This window comes from Aquila chrysaetos, chromosome 2, assembly GCF_900496995.4.
Source record: "Aquila chrysaetos chrysaetos chromosome 2, bAquChr1.4, whole genome shotgun sequence".
Lineage (NCBI taxonomy): Eukaryota > Metazoa > Chordata > Aves > Accipitriformes > Accipitridae > Aquila > Aquila chrysaetos.
This window is the reverse complement of record NC_044005.1, coordinates 70,659,044-70,676,572: the sequence shown is the minus strand read 5'-3', so window position 1 is coordinate 70,676,572 and position 17,529 is coordinate 70,659,044. Positions and strand designations below refer to the sequence as shown.

The 17,529-nt window shown below is 39.7% G+C and overlaps 1 protein-coding gene across 1 annotated transcript in view; it reads right to left on the bottom strand.

The window, feature by feature from the left end:
* Positions 1-3,753: 3,753 nt before the first annotated feature.
* Positions 3,754-17,529, bottom strand: part of RNGTT (RNA guanylyltransferase and 5'-phosphatase) — a 188,769-nt gene continuing 174,993 nt past the window's right edge. The window contains exons 15-16 of the mRNA XM_030001580.1: positions 9,397-9,520; positions 3,754-6,574 (exon numbers count right to left, since the gene is read on the bottom strand). Of these exons, the coding sequence (XP_029857440.1) occupies positions 6,411-6,574; positions 9,397-9,520 (288 nt within the window). The 3' untranslated portion in view covers positions 3,754-6,410. The remainder of the gene's footprint in view (positions 6,575-9,396; positions 9,521-17,529) is intronic.

Here is a 17,529-nt window from a genome sequence, read left to right as displayed (position 1 = left end):
AAATATTGCATAGCCACATTTGTGGCCTGTTTCTGGGACTTCTTGCTCTGGAGTTCATCAGAACAGTGTTTGGCAGAGGCAGCTGCCTGGAATTTATTCTTTTACCTCTCCAGTCGTGGAGTCTGCTCAGTCCTTCAGCTTAAATGAACACATACACTGATAAAATGCATGTATTTCCATTGGCAGAGTACAAGGTGAGAGGGAAGTGGAGCACGTAATGCCCTGGCCCCACATGGTACCCTATTTGGAGTCCGATTTGCCCTACCCATGCAGCTTGCTGACAGGGTAGGTGGCAGGAAGGTCAAGGGCATACCTGGCTGCTGCAATAGTAAAATCTGTAACCAGGAGCTCTCTTGGCACTCCAGCACTGCGCACGGGTTTATACAGCACTGACATACCTAAAAGGGGCTCGGAAGTGTCCCCACGCCCCTGTGCTGTGATGCAGGGATGTGTCTCACATACCCACTACTCCCAGTGATCTGGGAGCATACACATTGCTGAGTGTGTAATTGTACCCCAGAGCTTTCAGAGCTCAGGAATAGCATAACTGCTAGGAAAGGAGAAATGGCTTACCTGTTACTCTGTTCTTTTAGGACTTCATCCCATACGCTTTGGCTCTTGGTCCTACCTCATTGCTACTGGCTGTTTTGAGAGGCAGCCCACCTGAGTCTTCTGGCTGAAGGGTAGGTCCTCGTCCCTGCCAGCCCTTGCTGCCTTCACTCATTCTGCCTCCTCCGGTAACCATCATCTTTTTCTACACAAAAAGCTATCTCTTTTCTCAGCATCACCGATGTCTGCTCTCCTCTGATCATTCCACTGGAGTTCCCTGTTCCAAGAGCCACCTGACCACCATTTTACCTCTTCCCTTCCTCTGTGGCACACAAGATGATACCCATTCTGGCTGCCTTTCACGCCCTTTCTTCCACGAGACCAAACTTGTAGCATCTGTGTGTCATCCTCTGTACTCTTGCGTGGTCTCCAGTTGCTCTCATTGTAACACACCGCTGATTTGCGGGCCACTGAAACACTCAGCATCCCCTCCCACACCCATGGCACAGTCTGCCTAGGAAATCTGTACTCCTCTTCAAGGTTTTTCTGTTGAAGCATCCTATCTTTTTGAATGGAATTTTTTTACCTTTTGGATTAAAGTTTCCCATCCCTTGATGATCAAATTAGTTCAGAAACTCTCTGAAGTATGTTTTGGTAATAACAAAATACTGTTCCTCCCACGTTACATAGTTGGTGTTTACACAGACCTATTTAGTATGATAACCTTATTGCCTCCTCACATTAGAGGAAGTTCTGAGTAGAAGAGTTAATCAAAATTTAATTTTCTCAAAGTATCATAGATGAATGCTGCTGAACCCAATTTGTGTGCTTTCTGCTAGTCAAACAGCCACAAAGATACTGAGGGAGGAGGAAAAGGAGGAGGAGGAGGGAGAAAGGGGACATGAACAGTATTTCTGATTAAATAAATTCCTATCATGGGAGTCAATTTGACTATAATTTGATTTTATTAACAATGATTAATATTTTATTTTTTCCAGTATTGCAAAAAAACTCAAAATGATTATTGTTCCCTCATCAAGTTCATTGAGCGTCTTCCACATTTTCACACTTCTGGATGCACCAACATCACTGGACGGTTCTCATATTAGTGCTGGTTACAACATGCTCATCTACCCCTCTACTGCTGACTATGGATTGAAATAAACCAGATTAAAATGAGCTCTGACTGAGGGAAAACTGCTTTGTAAATGTCTCAACCTCCAGCCTCAGCCCTACAGATCTCTGCAGCTGAACAGATACTGGCTTGTTGGGAAGCTCAGCGGACTCTCACCAGGGAAGCAGAAAGAGAGCTAACCTATATTCCCACTGCAAACATTAACTAATTGAACCAGGTGTCAGCGCAAAGAGTATGACTTATCTTTGTTTGTACATGAAATAGAGAGACGGGGTCACGAGGATGGGAAGGGGAAAAGGCTCCTCGCTCATACGATGCATACCGTCACAGCCGGTAGATGCTGCTTTGGTTTCCCTGTGCAAGCATGACTTACAGGGGCAGTACTGCCCCATCCATCAATCGCCAAGGCTGGTATCATAAGGGGATGAGCGTACAGGCTTGGAGTGCAGCACTGCCCTCAAGGAACACGAGCGCAGGGCCAGCCACGGGGTACGGGTTTCTCTCAGTCTCACACGTGATGGCGGGACAACTCGAAAAGCGAGTAGGTAGGTAGGTAGGTGTAACAGAGGAATGCAAACTTGAGGAGCTACGTGGTAAGCACAGATCACAGAAATTCGACACTGGAAACAAAGGGATACAGGTGAAATCTAAACTCTGTAGGGTTTGTGAACCTCGGAAAGTGCAGCGGTCCCCAGGCAAGGCGAGAGCAAGCCTTGTGCCGCTGCGTAGGAGGATGGAAGTGATCTGGCTATTTAAGGCATTTCAGTCAAATGTTACTCTCATGCAAGTTAACAGAACTGCTTCGATTAGGGTTTGATTAGAGCTCCAAAGGAAAGCAATATAATCTATGGAAAATAAATACCTCTTGACCAACTAATTGGGATACTTTTAATGAGATTATAAATTTAATTGATCACTGCAAGAGTTTTGATGCTATGAAATTTACCCTCAAAAATATTTAATGCTGTGCTTAGAAAATCCTAATAACACAGGGGAATAACATAAAATGATACACGTCTTATTGACTGAAACAGAATTGAGAGGAAACACTGAAGAGACAGACAGACAGACATCTGCAGGAGAGATGCAGGAGGAACAAACTGGACTTCTGCTCTCACTCTCTCTCTGTTGACTACAGATGAATCCTAGGAAATTAGCTTGCTGTGCCAACGCCTTTGTGAATATTCTGAGATCCTAAGATGCAATTATGCATTACACATTATGCAAATATAGTCACACCTCTTAGGCACAAAACGGAGGAGCTGCTATGCTGAGGAGTGGGGATCCCAAAGAACTGCTCCAGTGAACAAGCAAGCCAACATGAACTACACAGCGCGACGTGCTAGCCGGGCACATCAGCCTGCTTCCTTAGTGCATTCAGAGGGGAGTACTGAGTAGGGGTTAGGGAAGTTATCATACCTCCCCAGGTGTACTCAAATGCCAGCTCTGGTTTGGCATTCACACTCAAACACTAGAAAATCAGAAATGGTTGAGAGAGGCACCACACAAATTGCACGTGTAACAAGAACATACCAGGAGTGGAGGCAGGATCTTAATTGGAAGGGAATTTCAAAAATCCAGATGGGCTTTTTAGTTCCTGAAAGATGCACTCTAGACAGCTGCAACCTGAAAAAGGAAACTGCCCTATTACAATCCAAGTCCAGGAGCTGGTCCAAGTAGGTGGGCTACCAGCTTTAGGGTCATGCTGGATGATAAACCGGCAGGGAAGACCCATGCAGACCTCTTGCACAACTTTTCATGCAACTGCACTTAACGCTGAATAGATAAGCTACGTAATGTTAGCCTGTCATAAAATATGTACTTCAGGCACCACTTGGTTTCCTTCTGGTTCTAGTTGCAGGAAGAGCAAATTGTACTTTAAAATGGCATAATGGATCATGGCCACCACTGGGTTGGGAGGCTCCTACCTGAGAGGAAAGCCACTGACCTCTGAAAAATGTGGATAATTTTCTTGGAGGACTGAACAGCAGTAACACCACAGTATCCTTGTGCTTGCACTGGTACCAGGAAAGCACAGGCATCAAAAGTAAACATATCCTTAGGAAAAGTATTTTAAACCATTGACTTTATTAAAATACTTAATACACAGTTTGTAGAGGAATGTACTTACATTTTCTGGAAACTCCACTGAAACTAGATTTTAATTATATATTTAACAAATGACAAAACAGTGGATGAATTCATGCTGTACACCAAAGAATAGACAAGTTAAGGGTTTTTTATCATCATTATTTTCCTGGCACAGACTCTGCTTCTTAGCTTCAATCTCTTGAAAATCTAGTAGCAGAGAAAGGAGGTTTGCATTTCTCACAGCATTAAACCCATCTGGTCCAAGCGAAATTCCATTTGTTTTCATCAGGTTCTTCATTCAACCCTTCCCCAGTAGCTTCCTTTTCCAGAAAGTAAAAGGCAATTGGCCTCTCTAAAAAGCTACAAGCCATAGTGCAAGAAGAGTTTGACAATCGAATGTGAACATGGAACTCTAAACCTTCTCAGTCATTACTCTTTCAAAATATGCATTTCAAGCTGAGAGTAGAAAAAAAGACACTGTCAAAATACAAGGGCCACAACACATTCATGGACTTGGTGGAATGCACATGGAAGACAGCTTGCGGTGCTGCAGCTCTGAAGTAAAAGGTAAACCAGAAGCTAGGTCTTGTTGAAATACAAGATGCAAGGGCGGGGAAGGAGAAAGACGGAAATAACCTGGACACTTCCTCACAAGAATAAAATGTCCTAACCTCATGGAGAAGGCTGTAATCATCATACACAATGCAACTGCCACAGAACCATGAGATCAATGACAAAGTGTATGTTATGACAATCTCAATGACAAGTATAATCTGGGGGAAATTATTTATACTGAGCAAAGAAATAATTAACTGCGTGTTTCAATGCAAGATGCACAGAGGCTGCATAGGTTTTCACATCAAATTCATAAGGCTCTTTTTTAGGAGATAATTTTGCAACCTTGCATAGGTGATATTATATCTTTTCTATAGATAATATGCAGAAACTATGTACAGTTGAAAAAAAGAACTTTGATGAACACATTTTTTTCCCCTCAAGTTTTGCCATAGTATAAAAAGTGACTTATGTAACTCCTTCAGTTCTCTAAAACACATATGGAATATCCCAGAAAGAGATGCTAGTAACGCCATCTAAATGATGGCATGTGCATTTTATACAACAGGTTGAAACAACTAGAGAAGCCACCACAAAGCATAGTCCTAAAGCTTCCATATTGAAAAAAATAATGCAGGAGTCAATTTTGCTTACAAACATTAAAACTCATTTAAACAGAAATGCATTTTAGTTATAACAAATCAATGAGCTTCACTAATCAGATTGCTGAATGAAAGGATGACTCACACATTAAGTAAACTATAGAAGGAGCCAATTCGATCTTTGCTTGATAAATGTACAGTAAACTTTAAAATCTGCATTTGGTTTCCAATTAAGCCCAGCTCAGAACAACTCCTCCCTTAGACAACCAGAATGCAGCTTCTCAAAACTAATACTATGAACATCTGCCAGTGCGCTGCAACAAGAGCCATCAGGGTATTCATGCACTTCTTCATTTGGTGTGAAAGAAAGTCAGCCAGAGGATGAGCACAGTGCCACAGGACAGCTGATCCCACCCTTGAAAATGAGCGTTCTGTTCCCTGGGACACTCATCCACCCCGCTAAATGGCTTCGTTTTGCCCTGCAATTACCTAAATCGGGACACTTTCTGTCTGATGTGGCTCTCTTCCACTGAAACTACCTTCTCTTTTACACAGGAGTTGTCTGGCATTTCTTTTGCCATTTTGTGCCTGGATCTAAGACATCATGATTAGCGCTGCTTATTACTCTTGTATATCACAGTGATGTGTACTTTTTAGTAATATTTACAATGGTATCACTGTGGAGAACTAAGCCCTGTACTAGAAACAGTCTCTTAACAGAGACCTTAATACTAAGGATTTGGTGTATTCCTTACCTACAGATAAACTTAAAAAGGCAAAGCTAAAATCAGCCCACTATACATTTGGTGTGTTAGGTTCAAACAGGGAAAAAAAAACAAACACCCAGCACGTTTGCTTTCAAAGGGATGCTATTTACAAGAAGGATTTGCTTTTTTAATATTTCAACAACAAAAACCCAGCTAATTTTGAAAATAGTGAAATCTAAGGCGGCTTAGATTTTAACCAACACAGAGCACAAACAACATTGCTGTTTGCTGTGGAACACAAGTCTCAGAAACGTAGGGAAACTATGATCAGTTATACTATGGGTGACAAATTGCAACCAGTTGAATAACAATAATAAAAAAAAAACACTTCTGCTTTTTTTTTTTAAACACAGCCTCTAAAAAGTACAGCATCCCAATGCTTTCTCAGTTCCAGATTGCTGACATTATAAATTAAAGGTGAAAAGAGATCCATATATAAACAAGGCAGCCTTCCATTGACTTCATGGTACTGTTCTTGTCTAAGCTTTGGAAATTTCATCTTCAAATACCATAAGGTAAGGTGGAATTTATCAGTTACAAAACAATGTCCATTCGTACGTGGAATTTGAAAAAAAAAACACAAAACCCAAACAAACTCAAAAAACCACTCCCAAGTATTTACAGCAATTCAGATTTCTTTTTTTCCAGCCTTTACACTTGCGTTTCACCTTCTGCAGAACTGTAAACATGCTATCCGCTGAGACCAAGGCCTTATGTTATGGTACGCGGCCTTTTGGGCGGTGGAGGCGGCATGAGTTCAGTGTCAGGATCGAGGTGGTGTTTCCGCGTCTGTCCTTGAGAAGCCGCTGTACATCTGTCAATGAACTCAAACAGCATCTCCTTCGTGACTGGATTCTGGATGCTGTTGCATACAGCTGGGAACAAAAAACATACTCTCAAGTTACTAAACCCATTTGTTGTAGTCGGCACTTCAATAATTTCATCCCCTCTTTACAAAATAAGTAACGTAATTTGTCTCACGTATTCAGCTTTAAACACAGACCTTCACAAGACGGCTGTGTCAGGAGTCAAGTATCTGCTTTGTCCCCCAGAGAGCAAAGCAGTGTAGTGGGCCCCTACCTCATGGGAATCTCTCTGTTCAAAACAAACAAAAGGCATGCCTGTGTGGGCTTCATGGGGCAACTATAAAACTGCCAAGAACTGACATCCTATTGAGGCAAGCAACAGCAACGAAGGCCTTGTGAGACATGGCTTTAAAACACTCATCAAATCCAAATAGCTAGAAACAAGACTGGCCTAATATTGAAAACCTCAATTAAGGTAACCTTTTTTTTTTGTCACCACTAAGTACTACCAATACCATAAACCCATAATGCACAGTACTTTTTTTTTAACCCATATACCTTCATGTGGCAGAAGACCGTATGATGGAGGAAAGGCCATAGTGCTGCTTGGTGGCCAAGGCATGCAGGTACAAGCACACTTGGATTACTTAACATGACTCCCCAGGTCATAGTTTGTAAGTAATGGCCCACAGGACTTTATGGAACAAATAAAAAGGCTTACTTCTCTTAAAACAAATTAAGTATTTTTAATACTTTTGCTATGTAACTTTATACTCCTCTAATTAATCCTCCCAAGAGACTTAGGCAGGAGGAAAAAAATAAAGAGCAAGAAATTAAGTAGGAATCCTATGACTATCTTGGAAGAAAGTACCAAATGATTAGAGGATAATTTATAGCATGTAAGGATCGACCACAGTATGGATGCAATTTCCATGCAAAACAATCCATTGACCCCCTAGAGTACTAAACAACATTAAGACTCCTTAAAACGTACTTGCAATATAGCATTGTTACGGATAACAATGACTCTTAAAAACACTCCTTCCTTTCCTGCAGAATTCCAGAACCATTCAAAGCACTACTTTACAATTAATAAAACACCTTCCTAGCTTTTTAATAATCTCATTTATTTTTGGTGAAATGGTGCTTTAAAAGTTGTACTGTATGTGACTTTAGCAGTTAGAAAGCATTACGATTATCAGTAGTTTAGGAATAGAATTTGTGCCACAAGGCAGCTGGTCTAACTCTGTATCAACTTTTAAGGGCTGTCCTATCTTAATCACTCAAAAAGCCCTTTTCTTTTCAATTTGAAGGGTATCAAAGTCAAAAAGCAAGAGGGAGACAGGTACTTATTTTGTTGCTATTTCAACCATGGGGAAGAATAAATAGCATTTTTCATCAAGAGAAAGCAAATAGAGGAGAAAGGATCTAGAGAAGGGGACAACAGAAGTCTCAAATAAGAAAATACAACTTTTGGAGATTTTGAAAATGGGCAAAAGCAAAAATCTAAAGCCAAAAGAAAACTTTCTGTTCTGAAAATTCCCATGGAAAATTTGAAATATTTCTTACAAAACAGTTCTTCCTTTAGCATTTAGCCTTCTTTTATTTTTTATATTTAGGAAATTCATTATGTTTTGGTAGGAAAAAAAGTCAGGAATAACATAATTGCTCTACAAATGGAGGAATTGAGAAGCGAAAAAAGGCAGCTACATACGCTCTTAAGAACAAAGGAAAGAAAAATATGCCACTCCTCAAAGAAGAGAAAACTCCAAGGAAAACTAACTACTGAAACAGTAAGGTGCAACAGAGAAGAGAAATTCAGGTCATGGTGACAAAGAGATGTCGTTGTACTTGTATGACTTTTGTGGCCCATTCCTCTTTCCCGACAGAACTGCTCAGCAGGTACTTCAGCTACATTCTGTGCTGGTTCCTTAAGGTGCCAACAGATTTATTATCTCCTGGCAAAATGACCACATTTTGTTTATTCAAGAAAATCTACTCACTGCTTAGGCAGAAATACAAGTAGAACGGTTCAGAGAAAATCCTACATCATCTATGCATGCCCGAATAAATAGCATGGTCTTAAATATGATTAAACTTCATTTGGGCACTTAACAAAAGTCAGTTATCAACTTGACTATTGTTATTCAGCCTTGCACACTTCTATTCAAACTCTTACACTTCACCTGAAAGTAAACAACATCATTTAATTTACAATACTTCGCAAAATGTTTTTTGGTAGAAGAACATAAAAGTCTCACAATTCTGCAGGAATATACCCCCACCTTTCATTTGTTTCCCTCCTCATAGTTTGTATGACTACTGTAGAAACTTAAGATGACATTTTCTCCTACTAATTTTCTAGCCCATCTGCCAAATAAAGGTTTTGGCATTTTGAACAGCGGTGAAATTATAATGGATTTTTTGTTCAACAAATTCAACTCATAGTGTGCCAGTTTGCATTACGTCCCAACAAGCCAACGCAATGCTAGGAACTGATGTTAGTTAGTCAACTGCTGTTGCAATGCTATCGTAAAGAAAAACTTTCTTGGGTCTCACTTAAAAGGCATACCCTACCATTTAAATTCTCTTTGAGAAAGTTTTTGCAGTTCTACAAAGACTTAGGCACTTGTTTCTGCATTATCTGTTAAATACTGCATCAGAGTATTTAACTGACTTCATCAAATAACCCTGAAGCCAAAGGATTCATGCTCTATAAAAAGCTAAACATGGCAAGCATTTGCAAGATGAGGTATTACTACAGTAAGTTAAGAGAAGCCAGGACTCAAACTAGAAATGAGAACAGAGTGCCTTTCTTCCTTAAACTAGAAGAGAGTTAAAAAATTAAAATTTGAGCCTGAAAGACTTTTAAAGCAAATAATTCTACTCACCCATGGCAGTGCTGTAGGCATTTGGAAAGCTTTTGTCTATTCTCTGTCTCATGAAGACCCAGCTGTTGTTCTCAAACTTGCACTCTATGATTTTATTGTCGTACTGTTTCAGTTCTTTTGTCACCTGTTTAAAAAAGTAAATTGTTTGGGATAAACATATTTTAACTCACATGTTTTTCTTTCTTTTAGGGATAAATAATAGAAGATCAAAAGCTGCCCTGCATTTTTCAGCAATATGCCTCCATCCTACAGAGGAAAACTGCACAGACTACATCTCCATTATACATATGCTCAGCTACCCAACATTTTAAAAATACTTTTTAAATCTGCTGTCAATATACAGCAATTACATTATGCTAAAACATCAGCAGCTCTAACAGAGGGGGAAAAAAGTCACTACTGGCCCAAATGCAAATAGGTTTCCATGGGAATAAACTGCTTCCAGTGTAAGTGCTACTGCCAGCCTAAGTGCACGAAATGTATTATCCATGTTTCATCAACCTTCTTTGTTGAAGGTCTCAAAGCCAAACGTCAGATTTCAATACCAGAAAGAGCTTATGGAAAATCATTCCACTCTTTACATTACTGAGGATTTTTCTTCTTTTTTTAATTAATTTATCTTTAAAAATTAAGATTGTAACTCCAAAATAATGCAGGATTTCAAATCACATATGTTCTAAATCTCGTTTAGGCCTCTCTTTATTGATTCATAGATTTGTCAGCAGCCAATACCCTGAGCTATTTGTCTTTCTATTTGGCAACGCTGTGTGGTTTGGAAATGTAGTTTATATGCATTGGACTTCCTAGTTGTTTTGGCTACTTCATCCTATGCATCCTAATCTATGATACAATGCAAAATTTTCAAGTAACCATGGTAACCCCAGAACATTATCTAACGCTTTAACAATTTTACCCATATACTTCACTTTGTTCCAAAGGGCCTCTTCAGAAGTATATGACTGTATTTAACTGCTAGCTGCGTTTAGTTTGCTATAGTTACCAATGAAAAGCTGTACAAGGTGATATAACACTTTGGATTCAGGATCTTATGCGTAAGCGCTCTCATAAAAAGGGACTGGTTATTGCAATTCATTAGCATAATTTTTCACCTCTGTTGTCTACTTGCTCCTGAGCGGTGACATGGGAATTTACTACTGTCAGAGGGATGCAGATTTGAAAAAGGCCATAACTGTCTCCAGACAGCTTAATAGCACATACAGTGGAAAAGCCCATGAACCTCTTTTCCATTAATTCCCAGATAAAGGTAATTAATTCATGAAAAGGTCCTGAGCATGAACTGAGTCCTCCTATACTGCATGGTACAGGATTTATCCTTAATTTGATAAGCAGAATCCTAACATTTTTCTTGGTATTTACCATGAATACTTGTGTTCGTTCCTGGATAGGGAGCCCTGGGATTTTACTTGTCAAGTGAACATGGCTCTATAAGACAATTTTGTTAAACCCGCTTACAATCGAGGCCTTTCCTGCTGCAGGACTGACAGAGGCACAGTCAGATTTCCCTGTCACACATTATTCCTCCATCCATTCCATCACCTGCAAAGAGCTTTTCTCCTAAAATCATTTAATCCTTAAGTGAAGCTTGCATCTGCTGATCATCACTTGGATGAAATCAACTGATTGCCCACATCAGCAGTCCTTTCCTTTGCAGCATGCTCTGCACAGCATGTCGCTTCTTTCCATCTGCATTGAAAAACTATGTACAGTCCAGATGTTTGACGGACACGCATTTGTGGACGTATTTATATTCCATTAGGTGTATGCAGAAAAACACAACATCCTTTTCTAGCGCACTATGGATACATAAACCCAGGAAGAAACTCTTGGCTGCGCAGTGCCTCGGGCAGGTATATTACTTTGAAAACAGCTGCCTAGTGGAAGTGGGGGCAGCAGGAGGTATGACCATGTGTCTGATTTTCTGTCAAAGCAGGGAAATGTTAGAAGGATCACCTGCGAGAGAGAGAAATGTATAAAACTGCAGGCAATGACTTCAACTAACCAAACATCTCATAAGGTTTTCTCATGGTTTATCATTCTTCTAGTGTTCAGATGCTAAGAATAGCAATAAATTAGATGGCAGCTTTATCTGACTGTGGCAATTAAGCAGCATTATTAACTATCTAGATACTTGCTTGGCCATTCATTAGCAGTCTGGAAGATAGATCTTTCCACAAAATATGAACACCTGCCAAAGCACTGACTTAAATGAATTCTCCCGTTAGAAAACTGGCAATCATAGGCTTTGACAACTGCAAGTTGTAGTAATTATTTTACAAAGGAAGAAATACAACACCTACTCTTCCCTATACTTTGTTAAGTGACCTCAGTCTTGTAAATGTACTTACTGTAATATTAATGAACATTTTAGGAACTGCTGGGCATTTGATCAAGACTACAAGTACTCCGAGTGAAACATACTTTTCAGCATTAAAAATAGTTTTCTACTATGGCATCTTAGTAGACTTCTAAATGGGTATTGTTTACGTGCAGGACTGCCCGTAGCGATCCTTGTATCCATAATTCAGACTTTACCTCTACCTATCACTTGCATGCTACTTTCTGGTATTTCAGCTTTGAAGTGGGACAGGGAAACTGTCAAATTTAACTGTCTTGAATTTCCTTCCCTTTGGGAATTCATTCTGAGCTGCTCAGAGCAGCGTCTTCTTGATTGTCCCTTTGCAGTATGGGGTTCATCCCTCCTTCTCCCCCTTAAGTATTACAGTCTGCAGGAGTATCTGAATAATGCAACATCATTTATCTTCCTGAGAAGTACTCCTTCTAGGTAGTGCTTCACGGAAATGGGAGAAGTGTCTTAGGAATGATGGCAGTTCTCAACCAAAATGCTTATCCTCATCAGCAGCAATGCTTTTGGTACAGTGCCAATGCTTCTGCCATATTGTTGATAAAATGCCATGTGAGACGGAAACTCTCGCCACACTAAGGACTCCATGGAGCCTCCCTTAATTAAATATTTACTCCCTAGCCTATTTTCAGACAGCCAGTCTGAAAAGCCCAGAGGACCATGTCTTGGACGTGGGGCTGTCAGAGGTGGTGTGCATCCGAACAGTATCTCTGGTCTGGGCCACAAGTGTGTCCTGAGCAAGGACCAACACCAACCTGTACACTACTTTCTTTTCAAGAGGAAGGAAATTGTTCCTCAGCAGGAACACTCGGTGTTCCTGACTGCATTCGATCTAGTTATCAGGAACCAGCCTACTTGCCCAACAGCAATAACTTCCCAAAAATACAGATGAGCTTCCTTTTGGAAGTTGATTCACTACATTACTGCTAGACTGCAAGACATGATCGGGAAAAAGTGGGTAAGAGCTGCATCCCCATTTCAGCAACAGTTCATTATCAAATCAGACTGGATGTAATACAAGACCATTGCCTAAGAATGTCAGATTACATGAAGATGACAGCTATCTTCCTCTCCCTGCTGAGAAAGGCTTCCCACTGCCATCATCATCTGGGCTATTCACTAGGAAAAACTTTGGTGGAGTAAGCTTATTCTTTTTGCTAAGAATGATGACAGTTAAGGTTTAGGAAATCTCCCACTTTCCAGTCTCCTTCCATCCCCTATGTTCTGAAAGAAATTCAAAATACATTAAAAGAAAGTGAAATATCTAACCCATCTCAGATTATTTTGCCTGGCAGAATAATGGAGCCATTTTGAGATGAATCACAACAGTGTGTTTATATGCAGCCACATTTTATGCTAATTTAGAGCAAAATGTGAAAAAACTATATATATGCAGCTGAAAAAAGAGGAGAAGCCATTTACATTGAATGTAGTTAGCTCTAGTCCTGTGAACATGCCTGCATTATCTCTGCTGACTACCAGCGGCCAAGGCTTTTCTGTGTATCTCTACAGCGCACTTGATCATCAGACTGGTCCATCATTCCACCTGTTGAGTCATTCTTTCACTTACTTGAAGCATGCATGTTTTCTGTGAAGACTTCACTCAAACATTAGTCTCACCACCCTTAATCCCACAGAAGAATGAAATTCCTGGGCAAGCTGCTACTTACATAAGAGGTATTAACAATGAGAATTTAGATTTTAAGGTAATTAAGTTAATATTTCAGGAAGCATGTCTACAATGGACAAGCTTATACTTTACAAACGCATCTACCTTCCCCATATTCACGTTCTTTAGAAAGAAAAAAGGAGGTAAGCTTTTAGATAAATGGAGACTTGACTGAAAGAAGCCCTATGTTTCTGTACGCATTTTTTTTCAAAGCAATTGAAATGATTTTAGCTCAGTAAATAATCCCCTTTAAAGAAAGTGATGTTTGTAAGCAAAATCTTAACACATTCTATTTAAAATCCTTTCTCTCTTTAAATGTCTTTTTGTGCACTTTCCCCTCTACTACCAAACATTTATAGAAAGAAAATCATTCTTCAGTTCACCTATTTCTATTGCTTATCCCACATCCCTAGTCATCAGCCTATTTCTAAGATCCCAGGAGAAATGATTGTAATAGTAGACGCAGAAAATGTTAACTTCCATGAGAGAAGAAATGAGCAAAAGCAGCAGTTGAAATCTTATGGAATTAAAAAGATCTTTATTTCTAAATACAGAATTTAAAAAAGGAATCAAAACACACAGGCAAGATAGATTCTAAATGTAATGGCTTTCTATTTTCTAAGAAGAATCTGCCTTTTCTTTTTACAGCTGGCATGTGCAATGAAGGCATTCATTTTTGATACACTAAAGTACACAAACTGTTTGTTTTCTTTTTTTAAAGACAAGTTCCAACGCCTGGAGGGGAGAAAAGTTTACAGCTGCCACATGAGGCCTGGAAAGTAATTCTTCCTCTCTCTGGTATCATAACTAACTTTTCTCCATTAGGATCCATTCTCACAGCCAAAGCAAACAAACAAGTGAAAGCAGCGCATCCCAAAATAAATGATCAGCTCTGTGTTCATGAGGAAGAAACCTTTTGGTTGCTTCCCAGTCTCCTACTGGAGGAGAACTGGAGCCCACAGCTTCTCTAGTCAGCCATCCTGCAAAAATTAAACCGCATTTTTCTAAGAACTGTCCAAAAAATATGACTCCTTGTCCTGAGGGTATTGGGATACATTCAGCCACAAATGAGAGTTTAGGAAATAAAACCTCTCTAGCAACACAGCACATCTCAAATCCCAATTTCTGCATGACTCTCAAATGCTGTGACTGCCCACAACTGCGAAGTACAATTAGACTTTATTTCTGAACTTCTCAAGCAATGTGGAATGTCCTAGACAACAGAGAGAATTAACCTGCCCACAGGTACTATGACTCCATAGCAGTAAGGGCATCATCTGAAGACCAGGGAGAAGCAATGACAAGAGTCAGGGAACAAAAAGAACAATTACATGGGAAATTGAGGAAACGAAGAGGGGTCAAGACTTCCTGAAGGAATAGGATGGAGACAGAAAAAATAAAGAAGCAGAAGTAACAAAATAAACAGCTTCTGAAGATATAAAGACAAGCCAAACTCAGAATGAGATCTTTTTGAAGACTGAAGACTTAAAGGTGACAAGCAAACTCCAATGACCTTCATGTCAAACCAAGGCAATTGAGAGGAAACGAGGTGTGAGAAACAGGGCTCCCATTTATCTTGAGAATACACCTCAAGCAAAGCCTCGAAGTGCATGATTTCAGTCCATGCCCAGCTTTCCAGAGGAATGTGCATATGGGCAAGGACTATTCTGGGAAAGCACTCTTACATGTGATTACAGACGAGGACATGAATATAAGGAATTCTGATGATTTGACTAAGAACATCCTAGACAGTCAGTAGCTGTGTAGTTATTAGAGCCCCCAACACTTACAGGGCACAACACAGCACCTAATAGAGATCCCAAGTTGTTCCCTCAGTGCTTCTTCCTAATTCTCGGACACCTTGTCAGATGCTTTTAAAGAACTTTTTTCCCCATTCACATAAAGTATCTCATGCTTTCCCCAGTAAAGCTTCTCAAAGAACTATAAAAATTTAAGAGATGGTTATTAAATGCCTGTTCTTACCATTAGTGTACACAGGACCACAAATATTAATACTGTCAAGTGGCAGAAGTTAATCAGTTAAATAATCTGCTTCCCATTTTTGTTCAAGTCAAAAAAGATTTTGTAATGTAGCTTAATAACCATTTCTTAATATGATTCAAGAGATTATTTTATCAAAAACATAGATTTGTCGAAAGTAAAGTAAGAGCACTGGTAACCAATTCTGTTGCTAAATCAAACATACTGATTGTGTTTCCTTTCAAGTAATATATCACCCAAGGTTATCAGCTTGGGTAAACACAATGCAGTTGATATGTTTATTTAACATTAAAGAAGCCTTCTAAGTGTAACTACGCCACTTCTTGTGTACATAGGAAATGGAAATGCTCCAATTTTGAGGTCTCATTCCTGGAAAGGAACATTAAGAAATATAAAAATTTTAGCATTTTTGTTCACACCAAATTAAACCACCAAGCACTGGAAAATCATGGAAAAAGCCCAAAAGAAAAATCATGTTTCAAAATCACAAGAGTGAGGCTTTTTTAAATTGTAGAATTTTTTTTTAATTTTTTTTTTTTTTTACTTCCAGTGTCTAGCTCTCACAGTTCACGATTTCTTCTTTCTTTTTAACATGCAGTATTCTCTCACAGAATCTCTCATTCTTACATGTAGTAATTTCAAATATGGATACCGTTTTCTGATACACAGAATGGGTCGGAGTCCTGGGGTTTTCCTGACAACTGACTCATAGAAACATCAGAAATAAAAAGCCTTCCTCTTATCAGTGATTTTACAAGTTTAATGACTTTCAGTGCCAGCTGGAAATAGATTTCTTAATGTATCCTGGAAGGTCTCCTGCACACCTGACCTTGCAACACCATCTAAACTATCTGTAAGAAACCAATGTTTTTCTGAGCTTTGTTTGGGACTCTTGAAGGAACACTGGTATCTACAACAAAGCAGGTAACTAGTAACTGCTAAGACCATGATGTGGAAATGTATCTGTGTTTGCACAAATGCTTTGCTCGATGATGCGATACTTTTTCTATACCTCCCGTTCCACTCAAAGGGAAAACCTGGTCAGTCACAGCAAACCAACAAACTCTTTGCACACCTTTGGGCATTATAACTCAGTCATCTACAGTACTCAAAGAGCAGTTGACCTTCCTGCTAGACTTTGCCATCTCCACCTAACTCCTGAGGGAACTTCAAAGATTTTCAAAAACCCGTTTTCTTTTAATCATCGTCAAGAATAGGAAACAGAGATCCAAGGGTCCATACACATCTTGAACAGTTAAATGAAAGTAATAAATGGTTGCCCTCCTAGATCAGTATCCCTTGCCCAGGCACTCTAATTATCACAGGTCTATGGATTAAAGAAAAAAGATCTCTCTGTACATCTTCTGTAAAAACTGAGAAATGGAAGAATTCTGTTCTGAGGACTCATGAACCTGGCATACCTCCACCGCGATGAGTTCTTAAATAAAGTCATATTAAAAAAAGCAACTCATGTCATTCTGACCCTCAGCATGAGCTGATGAAAGAGGAAGAAACTCTAGTGGATGGGGGAACTGCAGTAAACGCCCAGGCCATAAGAGAGCAGTAATAGAGCTCTCAAAGCGAGCGTCAGTGTAAACTTACTGTAGAGAGGATGTGTATTTGGTACAGAGCTTCACCTGCTCTACAGCTCATGAATTTGTAGGAAGAGGTTAAGAACAATGCTTCACCGCAAGCACCTGGGTAACTTTGCAGAGGCCAGAGACAGCCACCTTGGATTTGGCACACCAAGAATAACTGTGCCGCTAATTATCCTTGGGGTCAGTACTGAAATTGAGGGTGTTTGTCAAAGCACCAAAGAAGAACAGGTAGATGCAAGCAAAGTAGTAAAATGCCACAGCAAACCACAGAACTGTTCAGCAGGTTATGCAAAAACAAATAAGGAAAAAAATCCTTTCAGTGAAGGATAAGGAATCTGCTGGAGGTTTCTGAAAAAACCCATCCCTCACCAGGAAGGTAAGCAACTGTACAGGAGGGGAAGACAGAGCAAGGATATACAGTGCAAGTTGATAGAAAAAGCTGTAATCATAATGTAGAAATGATTCTGGGAGGAAACATTTCA